The 17,603-nt window shown below is 33.3% G+C and overlaps 1 protein-coding gene across 3 annotated transcripts in view; it reads left to right on the top strand.

Annotated features, from left to right (window-relative positions):
* The window catches only part of WRN (WRN RecQ like helicase), a 117,708-nt gene that overhangs the window by 80,523 nt on the left and 19,582 nt on the right, over positions 1-17,603 (top strand). For all 3 annotated transcript variants that reach the window (XM_054566065.1, XM_054566063.1, XM_054566064.1), the window contains 8 exons: positions 1,443-1,584; positions 8,231-8,401; positions 8,479-8,576; positions 9,369-9,444; positions 10,250-10,323; positions 13,512-13,587; positions 13,824-13,936; positions 16,023-16,137. In XM_054566065.1, coding sequence (XP_054422040.1) covers positions 1,443-1,584; positions 8,231-8,401; positions 8,479-8,576; positions 9,369-9,444; positions 10,250-10,323; positions 13,512-13,587; positions 13,824-13,936; positions 16,023-16,137 — 865 coding nt within the window. The remainder of the gene's footprint in view (positions 1-1,442; positions 1,585-8,230; positions 8,402-8,478; positions 8,577-9,368; positions 9,445-10,249; positions 10,324-13,511; positions 13,588-13,823; positions 13,937-16,022; positions 16,138-17,603) is intronic.

Below are 17,603 nucleotides of genomic sequence, written 5' to 3'. Positions count from 1 at the left end.
CGAGGCCAGGTCAGTCTGAATTCTGTCCAGAACGCTGAGGTCTGAGTGATTGACCTTTCAGCAAACTTAAATCCATTTGCAGTGCACTGGTTGGGAAGCACTGAATTAGAGACAGTATTTCTTACATATGCACGGAATATTTATAAAAACTGGCTGTGGCTTAGAGCAGGGGTTGGCAAACTATGGGTGTGGACCGCATTTGCTGCCAGTGTTTGTGACTAAGGTTTCCTTTGGACACAGCCGTGCCCTTTTGTTTCTGTATTATCTGTGGCTGTTCTGCAGAGGGGAGCAGAGTAGCCACGACACAGACTGTATGGCTTACTAAGCCTAAACTATTTACCCATCGACCCTTTATAAAAAAGTTTTCTGACCCCTGTACTAGACTGTACCATATCTCAGAAGTTTTCAGTGGTTGGAATCAAGCATACCATGTTTTCTCCAGAATGCAATTGAGTTAGAAGCAGGTAGAGGATACACAAATTCTCTTTCATTTGGAAATTGAAAATAACACTTTAAAATAACTCATTGATCAAATAAAATATCAAACTGAAAATTAAAACTTTTTTAATACTTAGTGATAATTATAATAATATACATGAAAACTTGTAAGATGCAGCATAGGTGGTACTTTGTGGGAATTTAAATACTTATATTAGAAAAGGAAATTAATGAAATAAATATCCCTCTAAAGAAGTTAGGGTAATAAATGTAAACATAGTCTTTTTTTCCTCTAAACATATTACATCTGGAATACTGAATATATTATTGCTATTTCAAAGATATTCATTATAAAGAAAGCAGTTGAATTAGGTAGTTGACAGTATCAGGCAATTGGTTTTCTCTAAGGAGTCCTTTTGTTCTCAGCCTGCTTTAAAGGATTCACATTTGTACTAATGATAATTTCAAATCTACCTGAAGGATGGCTTAGGAATTTAACTTCTAAAAGTGACTTAAATGAAACATTTACAGTCTGGGTCATATTTTACAGTCATTAGAGTTTAAACTAAAAATTTATTGCATAGGCAATTTGTTTTTAAGTTAAAAAAATTTTTTTGGCACCAAACCTTTTCTTTCACCATAACCTTGCACTGGAATCTAATATTTATATAATCAATAACGTGCGCTCTTCAAACTGTAATTCTGCTCTCTGATCGCCTGAATGTCTTCCTGTTTCCTCTGTCTTTGGTCTGAGGTACCTCTTGTGACACTTGGGTTCCTGGGCACTAAGGCCGAGAACCATCAGCATAACACACCTGTGATGCTACAGCATAGTCTGTATTTCACGTTTCACAGACTTTACATACTCTGGGCTGCACTGAACTTCATTTGTAGCTTCTGAAGCAGTTGGCACATTTGAGATATTTTTTTACTTGGCTAATTATTAAATCTTTTTGTTTCTAAAGGTGCATGTTTTAGCTAAGTTTTCTAACATTTTTATTTAGATTGGATCACTGCTCTCCCATTGATGAGTCAGACGATATGTCACAGGACTTCGGCCCACAAGCATTCCAGCTATTATCTGCCATAAGCATCTTAGGAGAAATGTTTGGAATTGGGGTTCCAATTCTGTTTCTCCGAGGATCTGTAAGTATATCTGTGAATCACTTTCATGGTTCCTTTACTCCTGCTGCACTTTGCCTCAGAGGTTTGCTGTATTACGATTATAGCTTTGGCTTTAGATCAGTTATTAGAAGCTCAGAGAGCTGTATTAAGTTCCAGTTAAAGACTGCATTCATTGCTTTTGACAAAAACTGTGTATCACACCTACTGCTGTTTTCATATTTCAAGCTGACGTTCAGCTCTGAACCTCAGTCTGGAAGCAATTTTATTACATTGCAGTTGGATAATGCCTAGACTGGTTTTTCTTAGGATAATTAAGAAAAGTTAACTTTCATTGTGTCAAGGGACAAGTAGAACAAAATTCTGTCTTTTGGTGTCCTGGAAAATAACAAATTCTTTGAATAAAACTCTAATCTCAGTGACTATTTGTAAAAACAATATTTGGCAGTATATTTTTTCTTTCCTTCTGTTTCTTATCAGGAATACTTAGAATCCCAAGGAATTTTTTTTTTCCTCTTCGCTTATTTTACCAGTAAATAAATAGTCATTTCAGCTACTTTTTTTGAGTGATTAATGTGCCAGTTATTACATTAACAATTGAAGGTAAATATCAATAGGACACAACCCTTAACAGTTAAAAAGCTTTTTCTGTAGTTCTTTTGTTTATATGATTATATTCCTGATTTAGAAATCTGTAAAGCAAGGCTAAGTATTATATACTGATGTTAGTTGAATAAATCAAAAGTGGGATAGAATTTTTTGCAAATATGTATATTTATTAAAAATGTACTTAAAACTAGAGGTTAAAATTCTCAATATGTAGGATTTATAAAATAATTCAGGTAGGATTTATTTTTTAAATACTTGAACTTCATGTAAATATTTTCTGAGTTTTTATTTTGCTTAGAAAGGGATATATTAAATTAGTTATAAATATTTTTAATGAAATATGTTGAAATCATGTTAACTATTTCGGTAACTGATTAAAAAATTTTTTGAAATCACAAGTCTGATTAGAAATTGAATAATAGTGTTGCCTAAGGAACTTGATTTTAGTTGGGATGAGTTCTATTTTTTCTTATAAAAAGAATTTAAGTTGCAGGGGATAGTTTAAGTATAATTTAGATCTATAAAAATTTCTATATAAAAAATTTAGATCTATAAAAATATCTATATAAAAAATATCTTCAAAACCCGTGTATCCCAGTTGATTGTATAATTTATAAAGAATTATCCTTGTTTTAATTTGGTATAATCCAGTAGTATCCAGTATCAACAAATAAGTGTAAGTGGGCTCCTAGACCAGCCTGAACTGGCCACAAGAGGGATCAGATTTCACCTATTATTTGAAAACCAAGTCAGACAGCTTATACTGACAGTCTCTTCTGGGAGTCCTCAAATTAAGAAGTTTATTCTTGGTGAAACTGTATACTACCCTTGCTAGATAAAGGTGTAAAACTTTTTAAAAAGTACCACTTAATGAACATTTGTGGACATTAACTATAGTGAAAATAAGGCATGTTTTTTTTCTCCCTTCTATTTCAGTAGACTTGGTATCTATTGGGATATTGTTTTAAAATTTATCATTGGAATTCCTTTTGGAATTAAGTAAATCATCCACCTTAACTAATTTAGGCAAAATTAACATCTTTGTAGATAATTTTGATCTGTAAGATGGTATCTTAAAATGGGAGCTCTTGGAGTTTATGTAAAAAGATAATATTTGTATGTCTATATAACATATAATTTCAGCAGCACGATTCTCCTTTCTACAAGATTTTCTAAATAATATAAATGATTATGTAGCCCATCCAGGTATTTGTGAATGGAGTTTAAAATTCTGTTTTTGAAGCACAAGTTTAGTTAGGAATTAAATAGTAGAAATGTTGCCTCAGGAACTTTGTTTAGCTATCTAAACGGCTCACCACAGAAATATCTTTAAATGCCCTACGTGAAAAAGTGTTAAGATATGCAGGTATCTTAATTTTACAGGTTAGGAATTAGAAACACAGTCCCTAATTTGCATTACTAGGAGATTAGGTGGAGCCCCTTCCCTGGCCCCATTATGAATGTGCTACACCTCATCATGGCTCCAGACTTAGATAACACTTTTGAGAAAAGATGGTTTGCCTATAACCAACCATTCGAAAACTGTTGGTAGTTTTAGTCACCCTTTCTAATTTTCAAACTAACATTTAATTTTCTGGGCAAACTTTTTCTTCTGATTGAATTATATTCCTAGAGATAATTATTGTTTCTTTATTTTTTTTTTTTGGTTTTATTTTGCACATAGAATAACAGCTCCAGAAATGACTTTGTTAAACCCTGATGAGGCAGCTGTGAGCTTCTTTGGCCTGTAGCAACTAGAAAAGAGGCAAAAGGAAAAAATAGTAAAATCATAAATAACAAACTGTGGGCTTGCTTTGTACCTTAAGAACATAGGGATTTAAAACTTCTTGAGTTAGTTTATAACTCTTGTTTTCCATTAGTTATTAAATGTACATTTTTGTATAGGGCACTATACTGTTTTGTGGGGGGTCCAGTACTGAATTAGTTGAGACTTATCATGTAGCCTGGGAGGTGTTACTTGGGAAGAAGTAAGTGTTGTAGCATGAAAAGAGCTAAGGGACCTATAGATAGACATAAAGCATTATTGGAGCCTGAAGAGAGAGATCTTGTTAATAGCTGGGAAACTAGAGAAGTCAGTCTTTGTGAGGTATCACTGCCACATTCTATTTTGTGAACGAGATAGTAGTAGATTCTGGCATTCAGAGATGGAATGATGGAAGAAGGGTTGGGAGAATATGGCATAACCAGCAGAAAGTGAGCACAAAAAGCAGTTGGGATTTTTAAAGAAGTTAACTTGGAGAAGTGGCAAGTGTGTTTGTTTTCTCTATCAGAGAGTGGTGAAAAGATTTTGCTTTTTATCCGGTAGTGGTACTTTGGGTTGTGTGTTCTAGCCAGTCTGCTGTCTTTATTCCAGCCCTTTTCCATCAGTTATTAGGTTTCCATATTCCTTGATATGCGAATTTAATGCCCCTTAGTTTCCCAAGTTGATTTTTTAAAAAGATTTTACTTACTTATTTTTAGAGAGAGGGGAAGGGAGGGAGAAAAAGAGGGAGAGAAACGTCAGTGTATGGTTGCCTTTCATGCTCCCCCCACTGGGGACCTGGCCCGCAACCCAGGCCTGTGCCCTGACTGGGAATCAGACTGGCGACCCTTTGGTTTGCAGGCTGGCACTGAGCCACGCCAGCCGGGGCCCAAGCTGATTTTTAAAGGAAAAGAATGAGATGATAATTTTCCCTTTTGAATATGTCCCGTAAAAATATAGACACTTAGAGCAAAGAGGCTATTGAACTCTAAGACCTTATTTTGTAGTGATTGATACGGAATCCCAGAAAGGTAAATGACCTGCCCAGTTACTTTGTACCAGAATAAGGATGAGTAAGCAGCTTTCCTGACAACTTTTGTAGTGTTGTTTTCTATTTATTGTGCTATTCACAGGCAATTTAAAATTTTTATTTTTGATTGAATGATCTAGAGATGCTAGAATCAAGATTTGTGATTGGTAAGGGATGTGTGTGTAAAATTTGCACCCTCCTTAACAATCAGTGCCCAGATCTCTATATCCTCTATAGCAGTTTTGCTTTCTGTGCGGTGTTTGCCATGGAAACAAGATAATGAAAATTTATTCACATAGTACACAGTATTTACAGTGACGTTGATCATGAGGGCAAGGGACAGTTCCTACTGATTAGTAAAAAAAAAATCTCATAGCTTCATACTAGTAAATGTGTTCATTCACTTCAGGTTTTTTTCTGCTTATGGGAGGAAGGGCTAGAGGAATAATTTTAGTGTCCAGCTTGTTAATAAGTACTAGTTAGGAAACTTAGTACCATTGATATTATTAGTTCTCAAGCAATAGAATCTCCTACTAGAAAGGTAAGCGCTGGCAGATGTGGTGTGCTATTACAAGTATTCCAGGGAAAACGGACTGGATACTAAGTCATGGTTTTTGCTTTTAGATTAAGAAATTCAGGTTAAGTTAAAAAGATCAACTGTTAACTAGTAAAAACAAAGTTAATGGTGTCGAGTCAGGCTCTGTCTTGGTTTCTCAATATTCACACATCCTCAAGAGATACAAACTATTATTATACTTGTATAGCAGCTTAGGAAATAGAAGCACAGATAAGTAACTTGCCCATAGTCAGAAACTAGCAAGTACCAGAGTTATGACTTGAACTCAGGTAGTCTTGCTATGTGTACTAAGTACAATCAATGTATATGGAAATGCATATATATACATATATGTATCTGTATGTATATTAGTGTCTGTTTGTGTGTGTGTGTGGTATAGTAATATAAGATTAGAACTAGTCATCTGGAGTCCTGTGTTCCAATCCTTGTTTTACGACCTCAGCCTACCACTTAACATCTTTGAGCCTCTAATTATTTGTTAGCAACATGAAGGAAAAAAAATGACTAAGTAGGTCAGAGAGTTCCAGTGTTCTTCCAGCTCTGAAATTTTGTGATGTTTGGTTTTAAATATTCCACTCAAATCCACCCAAAATCAATTAACACAGGTAGAGATTGCTAACAAGGGGAGAGTTGCCATGTTGTACCTGAGTGTTTCTATTTCTCTACATGTCGTTATAATAAAATTTTTGTAAATAAAATCATCATGGTACTAAACCTTATTACTTCACTATTTAATAAAAAGAATCCTACTTATATTTTTAAGATTTAACATAACGCATGTTACAGACTCTTAACTAAAGTTATTGGAATGTTTTAAGATGAGCATCAAAGCACTGACATGTTTTTGATGAGAATTTATCCCAATTAAGTCTAATTTCAGCCTAGGTTTCATTTGTGTGACGGTTTGGCTTTATGTAGGCTATTTCACTTGTATTCTCCTTTTTAACATTCCAAAATGATAAATTATAAAGTTGTAACTATAACATTTTTATCAGTCGAATAAAATCAATGCATTTGTGGGAGTCTTATGCTCATAGTGCCTGAGCTATGTCTGCTGAACTAAACCTATAAATTCATTTGATTTTGCTCCCTCGATTTTTACATGCATTGATTGTTAACCCTACATCAGGGTATAGATGAAATATAAGAATGTTGAGTGACAGGCTATGCCTGTTTCTAAAATTTCAGACTGCATTTTATATTTATATTTAGAATAGAGTAACCTATTGACATGTTCATGAGATGTTTTTGATACATAAATATAACCTGAAATACACTGCTTATATTAGAAAGCTCATAATCACTCTATTTAAACAGAAAGGTGCTTATTACAGGGTATAAAATAGATTATAGTATTGTTATGATCGTACTGCAAAACAGTCCACCATGAGCTGCTGCCTCTTCAGTGATCAAGAAGCTATTTGTCAGATTTGGAAGCTGCCAGTACAGCGCCCGACCGCAAACGGCACTGAACAGGGACCCGTGACAATCAGGAAGGCTCTGCTTCTGCTTGCTCTTGGAACCACCCGGTTGAACCTGCTGTGACCTCTATCAACAAAATGGATGCTTCTTGATTCTTAGGAGGCTAATATTTGTATGCTGGATCCTCTGCTAACATTTTCTTGCAAAAAACAAGCAACCTCACAATCATGCACCTGCAAAAATAGCAGAGGAGCTGCCTTACTTCACTTTCTGCTTATAGATGCCACGTAAATGCCTCTGATTAGTGAAACTTAAATCATATTCAGAACCCTAGATGAAAGGGAGTTTGAGAAATAGTGTTTGTAACTTCCCAGATTCAGTGGTAGAAGTTAACAGTGGATGAAGGTTAGAATGGTCCTTGAATTACAATCTGCCATATTCACCACAGATAAATCAGATAGGAGCAATTTTCCATAAAGCCCTATTCATATACTACTATATACATTTGAAAATAGTATTTAAATGGTGTGGGATGAATGAAAGAGGTAGTAAGAGGGCAAATTGAATAGAAAAGTACTTTACAGAGCATGAAGGTGGGGCGAGTCATCTCCATTGGAGGACAAGAGAATTGCACGTGACAGACGAACTTCTCCTGCGTCTCTAGAACTTGAAGGCTACGAAGAGTCTCCCACTGAAATCCTCTCTTCACTTAGGACAAAATAACTCAAAAGCAGCCACTATTTAGTGTGCACCTGCTCCTCCTGGTATGTTTAAGTGAAGCAGCTAAAGCAGAAATGATTAAGTAAACTCTGCAGTGCAGCATGAACAGTCACGCAGTGGGAGCTGTGAGTTGCTGCGCTGCACTCACTGATCCCTAGCTGTTGGGTCCCCTTTCCCTTAACTCCCATGCTTCTAGTCTAGAGCTGCAGATTATGACTGCTGTTTTCAAACAATGATGTTTGTTCCTAACAGGTCTAAAGAGCAAAGGTTAAGTATTCCAAATATATCCAGCTTATACATTGGAAATGCTTGTGAATGATGTGTGAAATTTCCTGCCACTGCTTTTAAGACACAAAAGAAACACTATTTTGATTATATATTTATTTGTGACTTAACTATTCAGAGCAAGCAGGATGGATAAAAATTTTATAGATTGTTAAAGCTGAAATTCAGTGTTAAATACAAAGAATCAATAAACAGGTTGGTATTTTATTTAGCCTCTTTCATTAAATAAGCATTTTTAGATATTGATTTTTATTCCTGCTTTCAGAATTCACAGCGTCTCCCTGATAATTATCGCAGTCACACGTTATTTGGCACAGGCAAGGACCAAACAAGCAGCTGGTGGAAGGCTTTGTCTCTTCAGCTCATAACTGAGGGATTCCTGGTAGAAGTTCCTGGCCGTAACAAATTTATAAAGATTTGCACCCTTACAAAAAAGGTAAACAAAGTAGAAGTCTACCTGTTTGATTTAATTATTCTTACTGTGCGCTAAAAGATTCTTCTTGTGTTCAATAGGGTAAAAATTGGCTTCATAAAGCCAGTACAGAATCTCCTCAGAGACTTATCCTTCAGGCTAATGAAGAATTGTGTCCAAGGAAGTTTCATCCACCAAGGTTCAATTTTCAGCTTTGTTGTTGTTGTCCTTGTTGTCGAAATGATTCAAATTATATTTAGTTTATAGGTACTACACAGGTAAAATGGGTAAAGATATTGTTTTGGCATATCTTTTTTTAGTCATTTTGGGGATATGGGCCAGTGAGAGAAAGATAAATCATGGAACACTTGTCTTGGTTGATAGGAAGTAGTGGAGTATAGTATTAATATTTAGAAAGCTGCTTTCCCATTGATTAAAGAAGCAATGTTGAGATCAATGTTGAAGACTCCATATACCATATTTCCTTCTTATGTGTAAAAGGTGGGAAACGAATATACTGGTTGCCTACTTTTTAATACCTTTGCATGTTACCAATCATGTATCAGCTTTTTAAAACAAAATTGAGATATAATTGACATAATGTTGTATAAGTAAGTATTAAGTGTACAATGTGATGGTTTGATACTTTATCTATTGCAATATGATTACCACAGAAGACTTAATTCTTTTCGTGTTGAGAAAAATTAAGATCTTGTCTCCTAGCAACTTTGAAGTTATAATATGTTATTGTTTACTGTAATCGCTATGTTGTGCATTAGATTATCAGTTTTTCTTTTAAACTTAAAAACTTGAAACAGTTTTAAACTTAAACTTTAAAGAGTCTAGAATATTCTTTTAAATCAATTTTAAAAATCATCAGTTCTAAAAGCAATATTATCTCATCTGCCTTTCTGAGTGTAGAGATATGATTCATGGGTTAGATATTTATTACCTTTTAACATTTGTGATAATTTACCTTATGGTTTTCCAGTTCTAGAACTGTGTCTTCAGGTCCTGGCCAGCATTTCTCCCATCAAGTACCAGTTGAATTAACTGCAGAGAAGAAGGTTCGTTTTTATGAGAGGTGGTTCTTACTGCATTTTTTATTGATGTTACTTCTATTTTAAATTTTTATTGTATATTTTAATTCCCCTCCAATTAAAGGAGAAGGTGCCATATATAATAACATAAAATTTGGAAAGAGAAGTGATATAGACAGAATAAAATCTGCAGTATATGATTTCTGGGGTTAATAGAACAGTTAGAAGTTTTGGAGAAGGCAACTTAGTTTGATTCTTTTAAACTTACTTTATAAGCCATTTGGCTTGGAGGGTTTTTTTTTTGTTTGTTTGTTTTTTTTACATATTATGATACTTATAGTTGATAAAAAAATAAGCCTGATTCCTAAATGCGCGCGCGCGCGCGCACACACACACACACACACACACACACACACATTTTTGCTTTGGATCTTAGATAACTATTACAAATTAAATACCAACCCACAGGCGGACTCCAGCTAATTAGAACACTGGAGTAATAGAAAAACCTGAATTAAATTTTTTGGTGAACTTCTGCTTTATCAAAGCAGAATGTAATTGAATAATTTTTGTAACTTGGACTCTTTGTATGCCTCAAAGAATTCTTTGGATCATATATATTTTTTATAGAGTTGGGAGGAATGGGGCATTATGTTGCATTTCTAACTACTTTTAGAACCCTTAAGTTCTTATTTTCAGGTAATTTATATGATAACTTGGTTAGTCAGAGGAAAATTGTCATTGTGAGATGTTGTATATTATTTTCTTCATATTTAAAAGTTTTACGAAACTTCTGATTTTTAAAAATGGTTTTCTTGATGTTTAAAAACAGTCTAACTTGGAGAAGATGTTTTCCTACAAAACATTTGATAAAATTTCTTCTGGGAGTAACATTCCTACAAAAAGGTACAGTGCAGAATTTTTATTTTCTATACTTACTTTATCAACACTTTTTTTTCTTTCTTTCCTAAAGTATAAGGCCTTCTGATGTTTGGCCCTTTCATTGGCAGAAGGGAGTTAAAGCATAAACCTCCAATGTTATAATTTTTAAAGCCGACCTATAAAATGGGAGTATTGATATTAATTTAATACCTAATACTTCTGGGTATTATTGTTTTCCAGGCTCTATGCTAATTGTTAAGCATTTTGTATGTAATAGCCCATTTAATTCTTACAACAACCTATGATTTAGCTACTATTGATATTACTTACCTTCATTTTATAGTCGAAGATACCTGTGGTTAGGAAGTTAGCTAACTTGCTCAAGAGCGTACAGCTAATGTCAGAGTGACTTTCAAATCTAAATTTGTCAACCTTTAGTATCTAAACACTAATTGTATTTGTATGAAATATATATTCTTATCTAAACACTAATTAATTGTATTTGTAGGAAGTACATATCCTCACTCACATTTAAAAAAAAGGTTTTATGACAACATAAAATGGTGCTTATTAAGAGTTGGTAGAGAATAAAGGTAATGTACTACAGGTGTTGGCAGAAGTAGGTTTACGGTTGTGAGTACACAAAAGAGCTTATTCTTATGTGGTTTATTAATTATTGTATTATTTTTCATACAAACAACTGTAAACCTACTTTTGCTCACCCTTGTATTGTACTTTCAAGTTTAATATTTGACTTGCTGACTTAATTAAAGTGTCGGGAAAGTACAGAATTACAGAAGGTCTTAATATGGAGAATTTGAAAAACTTGTTTTGACTTATATACAAATTAAATGAACTATGTTTACACACATATTAGATGAAAGTAAATTAATGTGCTTTAACACTCATTTTCTAATGAAATGCTCACTTAGATAGGTAATACTACTTTGGATCAGACAAATATTTATCAAAATACCAGTGTTCAACCTCAAACAATTTCTTTTTATTGGATATGTAGTATGTAATTATTATGTTTTATGCAAACAAAAGGTTTAAGGAGTGTACAAAACAATATATTTATTCAATATGCTGAAGCATTCTTTCATTTAAGCATTTACTGTGTTTTTACCAGGCCTTTGCTTTGTGCCAGGTACTGTTCTAGGCACTGGAATTCAGTGGGGAGTAATAGAGACGTGGCCACTGCCCTTGCTCCCTGCTCCCGAATTTGTGCTCTAGTGGAATGTACAGTTGAGTAGTTGACTTTAGTCATAGACACACTGGGTTTGAGGTACCTTTTGAGTGGTCCAGAAATTAATTTGAATATATGGGCGTAGTGTACTGAAGAAACATATTTACCTATTAATAACTATTATTTTAAAGTTCAATTGAATTTTCATTAAGATCATACATGTCCATGGTTTTAAAGTCAATTGACACCTAAAGACATATACCAAAGTATACCAGTTTACACCTTCCCCAAATCCACTTTGTTCTGTTCTACAGAAGCAGTCCCCATCAAATATTCCGGCTGGTTGCTCTGATATTTGCCACCATTTCTAAGTGACATGCTTAAATTATTAATTTTTGACTTACAGTTTTAGAACTTTTCTGTTGACATGTTGTAATGGTAGCTTAGGGCTTATCTCCCATGTCCCATCCCTTCTTTTTCCTCCTTCATTTTATATTTCAGGTTTTGGTCACATTAATAATTTGTTTTTACATCATTATATCTACCCAGATATTATATACTATTAAGCTAAACTGTGCTATTAGGGCTACCACTAACTTAATTTTCTTTTATGTTAGTAATTGTCTTTTTTTACTTTCTTTGCTTGGTTTTTAGTATTCCTGTTATTAATTTTTCTTTTCTCCTATTTTCAAACTTTTTGTTTGTTTACTCAGAGAATTCCTTGACTTTATATCCCCTCCCATCTAATGAAGTTTTCATTTTAGTTATTAGATTTTTGGTTTTTATGAACTGTTTCTTGCTCTCTTTCTTCTTTCTCTAATATATAGCAATTTTCTCTTGTTTCATGGATAGATTATCTTCACTTACCTCTTTGATGATATTCAATATAGTTATCTTGAACTTTTCTTCTTTGTACTTGTAGTAGCATTCATAGGCAAAATATTTTTTATTTAAGATTTTCCATGTATATTTCTGCTTCAGGGACACATTTTTACCCAGAATTTTGCTGGTATATACAATAATAAAATTTATTTGTGAAATAATTTAAAATACCATTTTTCAAATAGTTCATTAGTATGAAAATTTACATAAATGATACAATCAAGGTTAATATAATTATATTATTTGAAACAAATTTATAATTGTCTTGAGTAACCTGATACTACTAATTCTTTGCATTGGAATTATCCTTCCTTGGGTTCAAGTTTAGTTAATTTTAGTGATAGGATTTGATAATTGTGAAAATGAAATCTTTCTTTACATGTAGATTTTGAATTCTTGGGACAGAGAAATTTATAAACCATTCTTCAATAGCAAACATGTTCTCCCCTTCAATCTCCTCAAACAGGAATTTCTTTAAATTTGGCATCCTAATATAGGCTATTCTATACAATTTCATTTTTATAACTTTTCTCTTTGTAATTAATCAATGAGAAATGCTGCTTATAGAAATTGGTTTTCTATCTAGCTTGCTGCCTGGTACCTTTTATTCCATGTTGTTTGCTAATTGGGTGTTATTTATACTTCTTTTTAGGAGTCAAAAGCAAAATTACTTCTTTAGGCTTATTTTAATTTGATTTTGAAAGTATTGTGAATAATTCGATTAATCTCATGCCGATGTTCACCACCAACTAAAAATTAATGATAATCACAGCAAAGAATCATAGATTATATTTTTCTTGGCTAAAAAAAATTTTATTTTACTTCAGTATGGATAAGGAGTATTTTCTTTCAAAACATTTGGTTGAGGAGGAGGATGGGGCAAATGCTGTTTTCAAGTACACCAATTTTTTGATGAACTCAAATTGTAATTTGAACTTACCATTGTAATGAATGTGCTTGACGCAAAATGTTTAAAATCTAGGCTGTCATATAAGTAACAGTTGCCTTACTGGTATTGAGAAGAATAAATGTTAGTATAAGACTTGAAAAGATATTCTCATTTTGGGGTAAAATACGAAATGAACTTGGAGAAGAAAAGCTTTCATTATTTATTTTATTTATTTTCTTTTAAATATCTTAGCATCATGGTACAATCACCAGAAAAATCTTACAAGTCTTCAGAACCTGTTTTTTCAGCTAAAGAGCAGGAGACTCAGGTATGACTTTTGTAAAAAGGCTGTAGTTTTTGAGAGGATACTTGTGATTCTCTGCATGCTTAAAATTCTGTTGCCTGTGTTTAAAAAATTGTCCTTTAGTTAAGAGTCTGAGATAGAGTTCAGTTTATTTTTTACCCTAAGGAAAAATGTAATAGATGAAGCTCTAAATATGAAGGGCTGGATTTTCCTAAGTACATTTTTTAAAATACTGACTTGTTTCTTTGTTCTTTGTTCAGACTGTACTATATGGCAAGTTGATAGAAGCTAGGCAGAAACATGCCAATAAATTGAACATTCCTCCTGCTATTCTAGCAACAAATAAGATTCTGGTGGATATGGCCAAAATGAGGTAAACCATCTATTTGTTTATGTTCTAACTTAATTGTCTTCTGACATAATAGATTCATAAAACATACCTTAAGTGATAATGACTCTGGCTCCAACTTTCCCATCTGTTGGATGTGACATCTCTCCTATCTGTTGGTGACTTCCAAATCTTCCATGCTGCTACCAGTGATCTTTTCACTGGTCTTTAGCCCTGTATTTCTGTGTGAATAAAAACCAGCTGTCTTCAGCAATCAGATCCAGTACATAAAAAATTTGTCATAAGCCACTACACTCCATATATGGATTTTATGGAAATACTAAAACTCTTCTTTCTGAATTCCTTATTTTTGTTAGCCATACCATGATGTTCCCAATCATGCATGTTTAAACTTCTCTATTTTCACCTCTCTAACCTATCAATATGTCCCCTTCTTACTCTTATTTAAATAGTTTTTAGCTTTTTTCATTTAAATGTTTCTTGGGTGTCTGTCTCTGGCTTCCTCCCTCATTTTAGTATCACCATGTTAGTTTGGACCATTACCCTTGGACTATTGCAAAAGCGGTTTAACTAGTTATTCTTTCTTCCGCCTCTCTGTTTCATCTGATATATGACTTACCAGATTAATCTTTTTCACGTTGTACTTGTGCTTAACTAGTTTCCCACTATGTTAATTTCTTTAGCTTACAATTCAAGGCCCTCTGTTTACAGACTTAAACCTACTTTTCCATCTAAACCACAGAATTTTAAATGGTTTATCTTAGGTTTTTTACCATTTGTTGAAGACCCTTTTCAACTGGCATATACTTACTTACGATATTACATCTGCCTTGTAGTTTCTTTGATTCCCCAAAACTCCTGTTAGGAAATTCTTCAAAATCTGGCTTTATTATTATTTTCTCCATGAAGTCTTCCAAGTCCGTGTTAGCGAAGTAATTCCCCTCTCTAGAATTCACAAAGGCCTTTAATTATAAATTTGACAGTGTGGTGATTGCTGGGAGGGGGGAAGAGAAGAGTGGGTGGAGGTCGAAGAGGATATAAGGGTAATAAATGGCAATGGAAAAAATACAATAAAAGTTGTTTTAAAAAACCTTTAAAAATTTGAAAGATACCCCTATGGTCCTTATCACACAGTGCTTTGTTTTTTTGTTATTAGCAGCATACATATGTCGTATCATCTAGATTTTAAACTCTCTGGAAAACAATGTGTTCCTGATCTTTTGTGTCTTTCAAAGCACTTAGCACAATGCCTAACAAACACCATGTAGTCCAATAAATATTTAGAGAAAGTTATTTCCAAATATTAGTTGCTTGATAATTTTATTTTTCTTTAAAAAAATTATTGTTTCAGAATAGTCATGGAGCTGTAAAGTATTGCATAGGAAATAAAGTCAATAACATTGTGTTAACTGTGTGTGATTTCAGATAGGTTCTGGATTTATCAGAGAGATAACTTTGTAGGTTATATAAATGTCTAATCACTATGTTGTACAACTGAAACTAATATATTGTGTGTCAACTGTAGTTGACAAATAAAAAATTAATTTAAAAATAGTTTGTCACTAAATTCCACCCAGGAGATATTTCATTGGAGTTTTTAAATATTACATAGTACTTATAGCTTATAATAATGATTTCATTAAAAATAAATGTTCAAAGACCACACTGTAATATTAAGCAAATATATTTAAAGGAAAAGGAGTAATCATTGGGTTAGCATATTTTTAGAAAGAAGACATTGTGCAATCTCTTGGATATTGGATACAGTAAGAAATACTGAGTGAAAAGACTAAAGCAGTTAGGTTTATTGTTACAGGCAAACACTTTATAAATACTATATGAGATTTTCTGACTTTCTAAACCTCTTTGTTGTTCTTATTTAGTACCTCATAGTTTTTCTTTTCATACCTATAAAAAGAATAAGATCAGTACAGAGTAGAACAGGCCTGTTTATGATAATGGCCTGTTTAACAGTTAAGTACGGTGTGTTTGTGGTAATGGTCGTGGTGATATTTTTATTCGTAAATTACAACAACTAGATATCAACTACGTTGCTGGAGTAAGAAGGTTTCAGTGATTTATTGACTTCCCAATTTTTTTTTAATGGCAGACCTACTACAGATGAAAATGTGAAAAGGATTGAGGGTGTTTCTGAAGGCAAAGCTACTATGTTGGCCCCTCTGTTGGAAGTCATCAAACATTTCTGTAAAGTAAATAGCGTTCAGGTAAAATACTCTGGTTTACAGGAGTTCTGAAGGAATAAATATTTTTTGACAATTTCAAAAACACCCTTCAAAAACAACATTATCTCCCTTTATTTTCATTTCCACAGCAGGTACTTAGAAAATGAATTCAGATTGTTTCTACAGTAAATCAGTTAATAATAACATGTTAGTTACCTAACTTTAAAGATGGAACCAGGCTATTTATGTCTTTCTATTTTGTTGGGAGGTTTTGTTTTTAAATTTGAGTAAGTATTGTATTGTTGGTAGATAAAGTATTTCACCTTCAAATATACATAGACATTCAAGCCGCAGAGCTTTCCTCGCCATCAGCTGGTAAGGAGCCAGCCACTCTGCTTTTCTTGTTGTGTGTTGTATTCCCAGAAGACCCTCCCCTTCCAGTCGTGCTGTCTTTTGATATTAAGTAGGTTTCATGGTATTTTCCCTTCATCTTCGAATCCTTTCATTCCTCCTTGCTCCACTGTATATGACCAGAATTCCCACAGGATTGTTTGGGTTTCTTTCTTTAAACTCCATGTGCAGACTCTAGCACAGAAGGCGACTGGACCCCACCTTAGGGATCATTTTTTAACTCTAAGCAGAACTCTGCTTTTTGTATGTAACATATCTTTGTGTTAATACAGAATATCATTGGCAACTTTAATTTTTTTCCATATTCTTATGTAGGACATCGTGTGAAAATTTCATGTATTTCATATTGGATATTTTGAAAATAAAATGATAATTTTTTAACAATTTGATAAAAAATGTTATGCCAGTGGTAACTGAATAATTTTTCTTTCTTTGGACACTTGACAATAGGATATTCTTTCTTGAATTGGTGGTTTTACTTAATAGTGAAAGACTTATGTCCCCCAAATCCTCTTCAGAAGAGTAAATGAAAGTAGGGCAAAAAAATCAATGCTCCAAAGGATAGGGTAGGTATGAAACTTTTGAACCAGCTGGATAGAGAAAATGACTGTTAATTTCTGGTGGTTAGGAATTATGCCTGGACTATTCTACAAATTGAAACCATTTACTAAAGAAATAAATTAATAAACCTTAGTGTTTAAGCCAGCTTTGTTATTCAGCACTTTCATTAAGCTTTTAATATGTTAAAATTTTGAAGCAAAACTTAAATACTGTCATAATACAAATAAAAATTATAAATATGAGGACATGGGTATTAAGTCCATTAAGATGGCCATTTTGGAAAAATAACATCATTTTTTTGGAAATATGTTTTATGAGAATTATAATGTTTATATTTTTATTTTTATTTTTTATTGAATTTATTAGGTTAATAAAATTATATAGGTTTCAGTTGTACAATTCTATAATACATCACCTGTATACTGTACCATGTGTTCACCATCCCAGCTCAAGTCTCCTTCCGTCACCATTTACCCGCTCTGAGCCCTCTGCTACTTCCCCCTCCGCCTTTCCCTCTGCTGAGCATTAGTTTTTAA

Source organism: Pteronotus mesoamericanus, unplaced genomic scaffold (assembly GCF_021234165.1).
Source record: "Pteronotus mesoamericanus isolate MK-2021 breed Mesoamerican mustached bat unplaced genomic scaffold, CSHL_Meso_final contig_169, whole genome shotgun sequence".
Lineage (NCBI taxonomy): Eukaryota > Metazoa > Chordata > Mammalia > Chiroptera > Mormoopidae > Pteronotus > Pteronotus mesoamericanus.
Note: the sequence above shows the minus strand (reverse complement) of the source record. Positions and strands in the feature narration are given on the sequence as shown.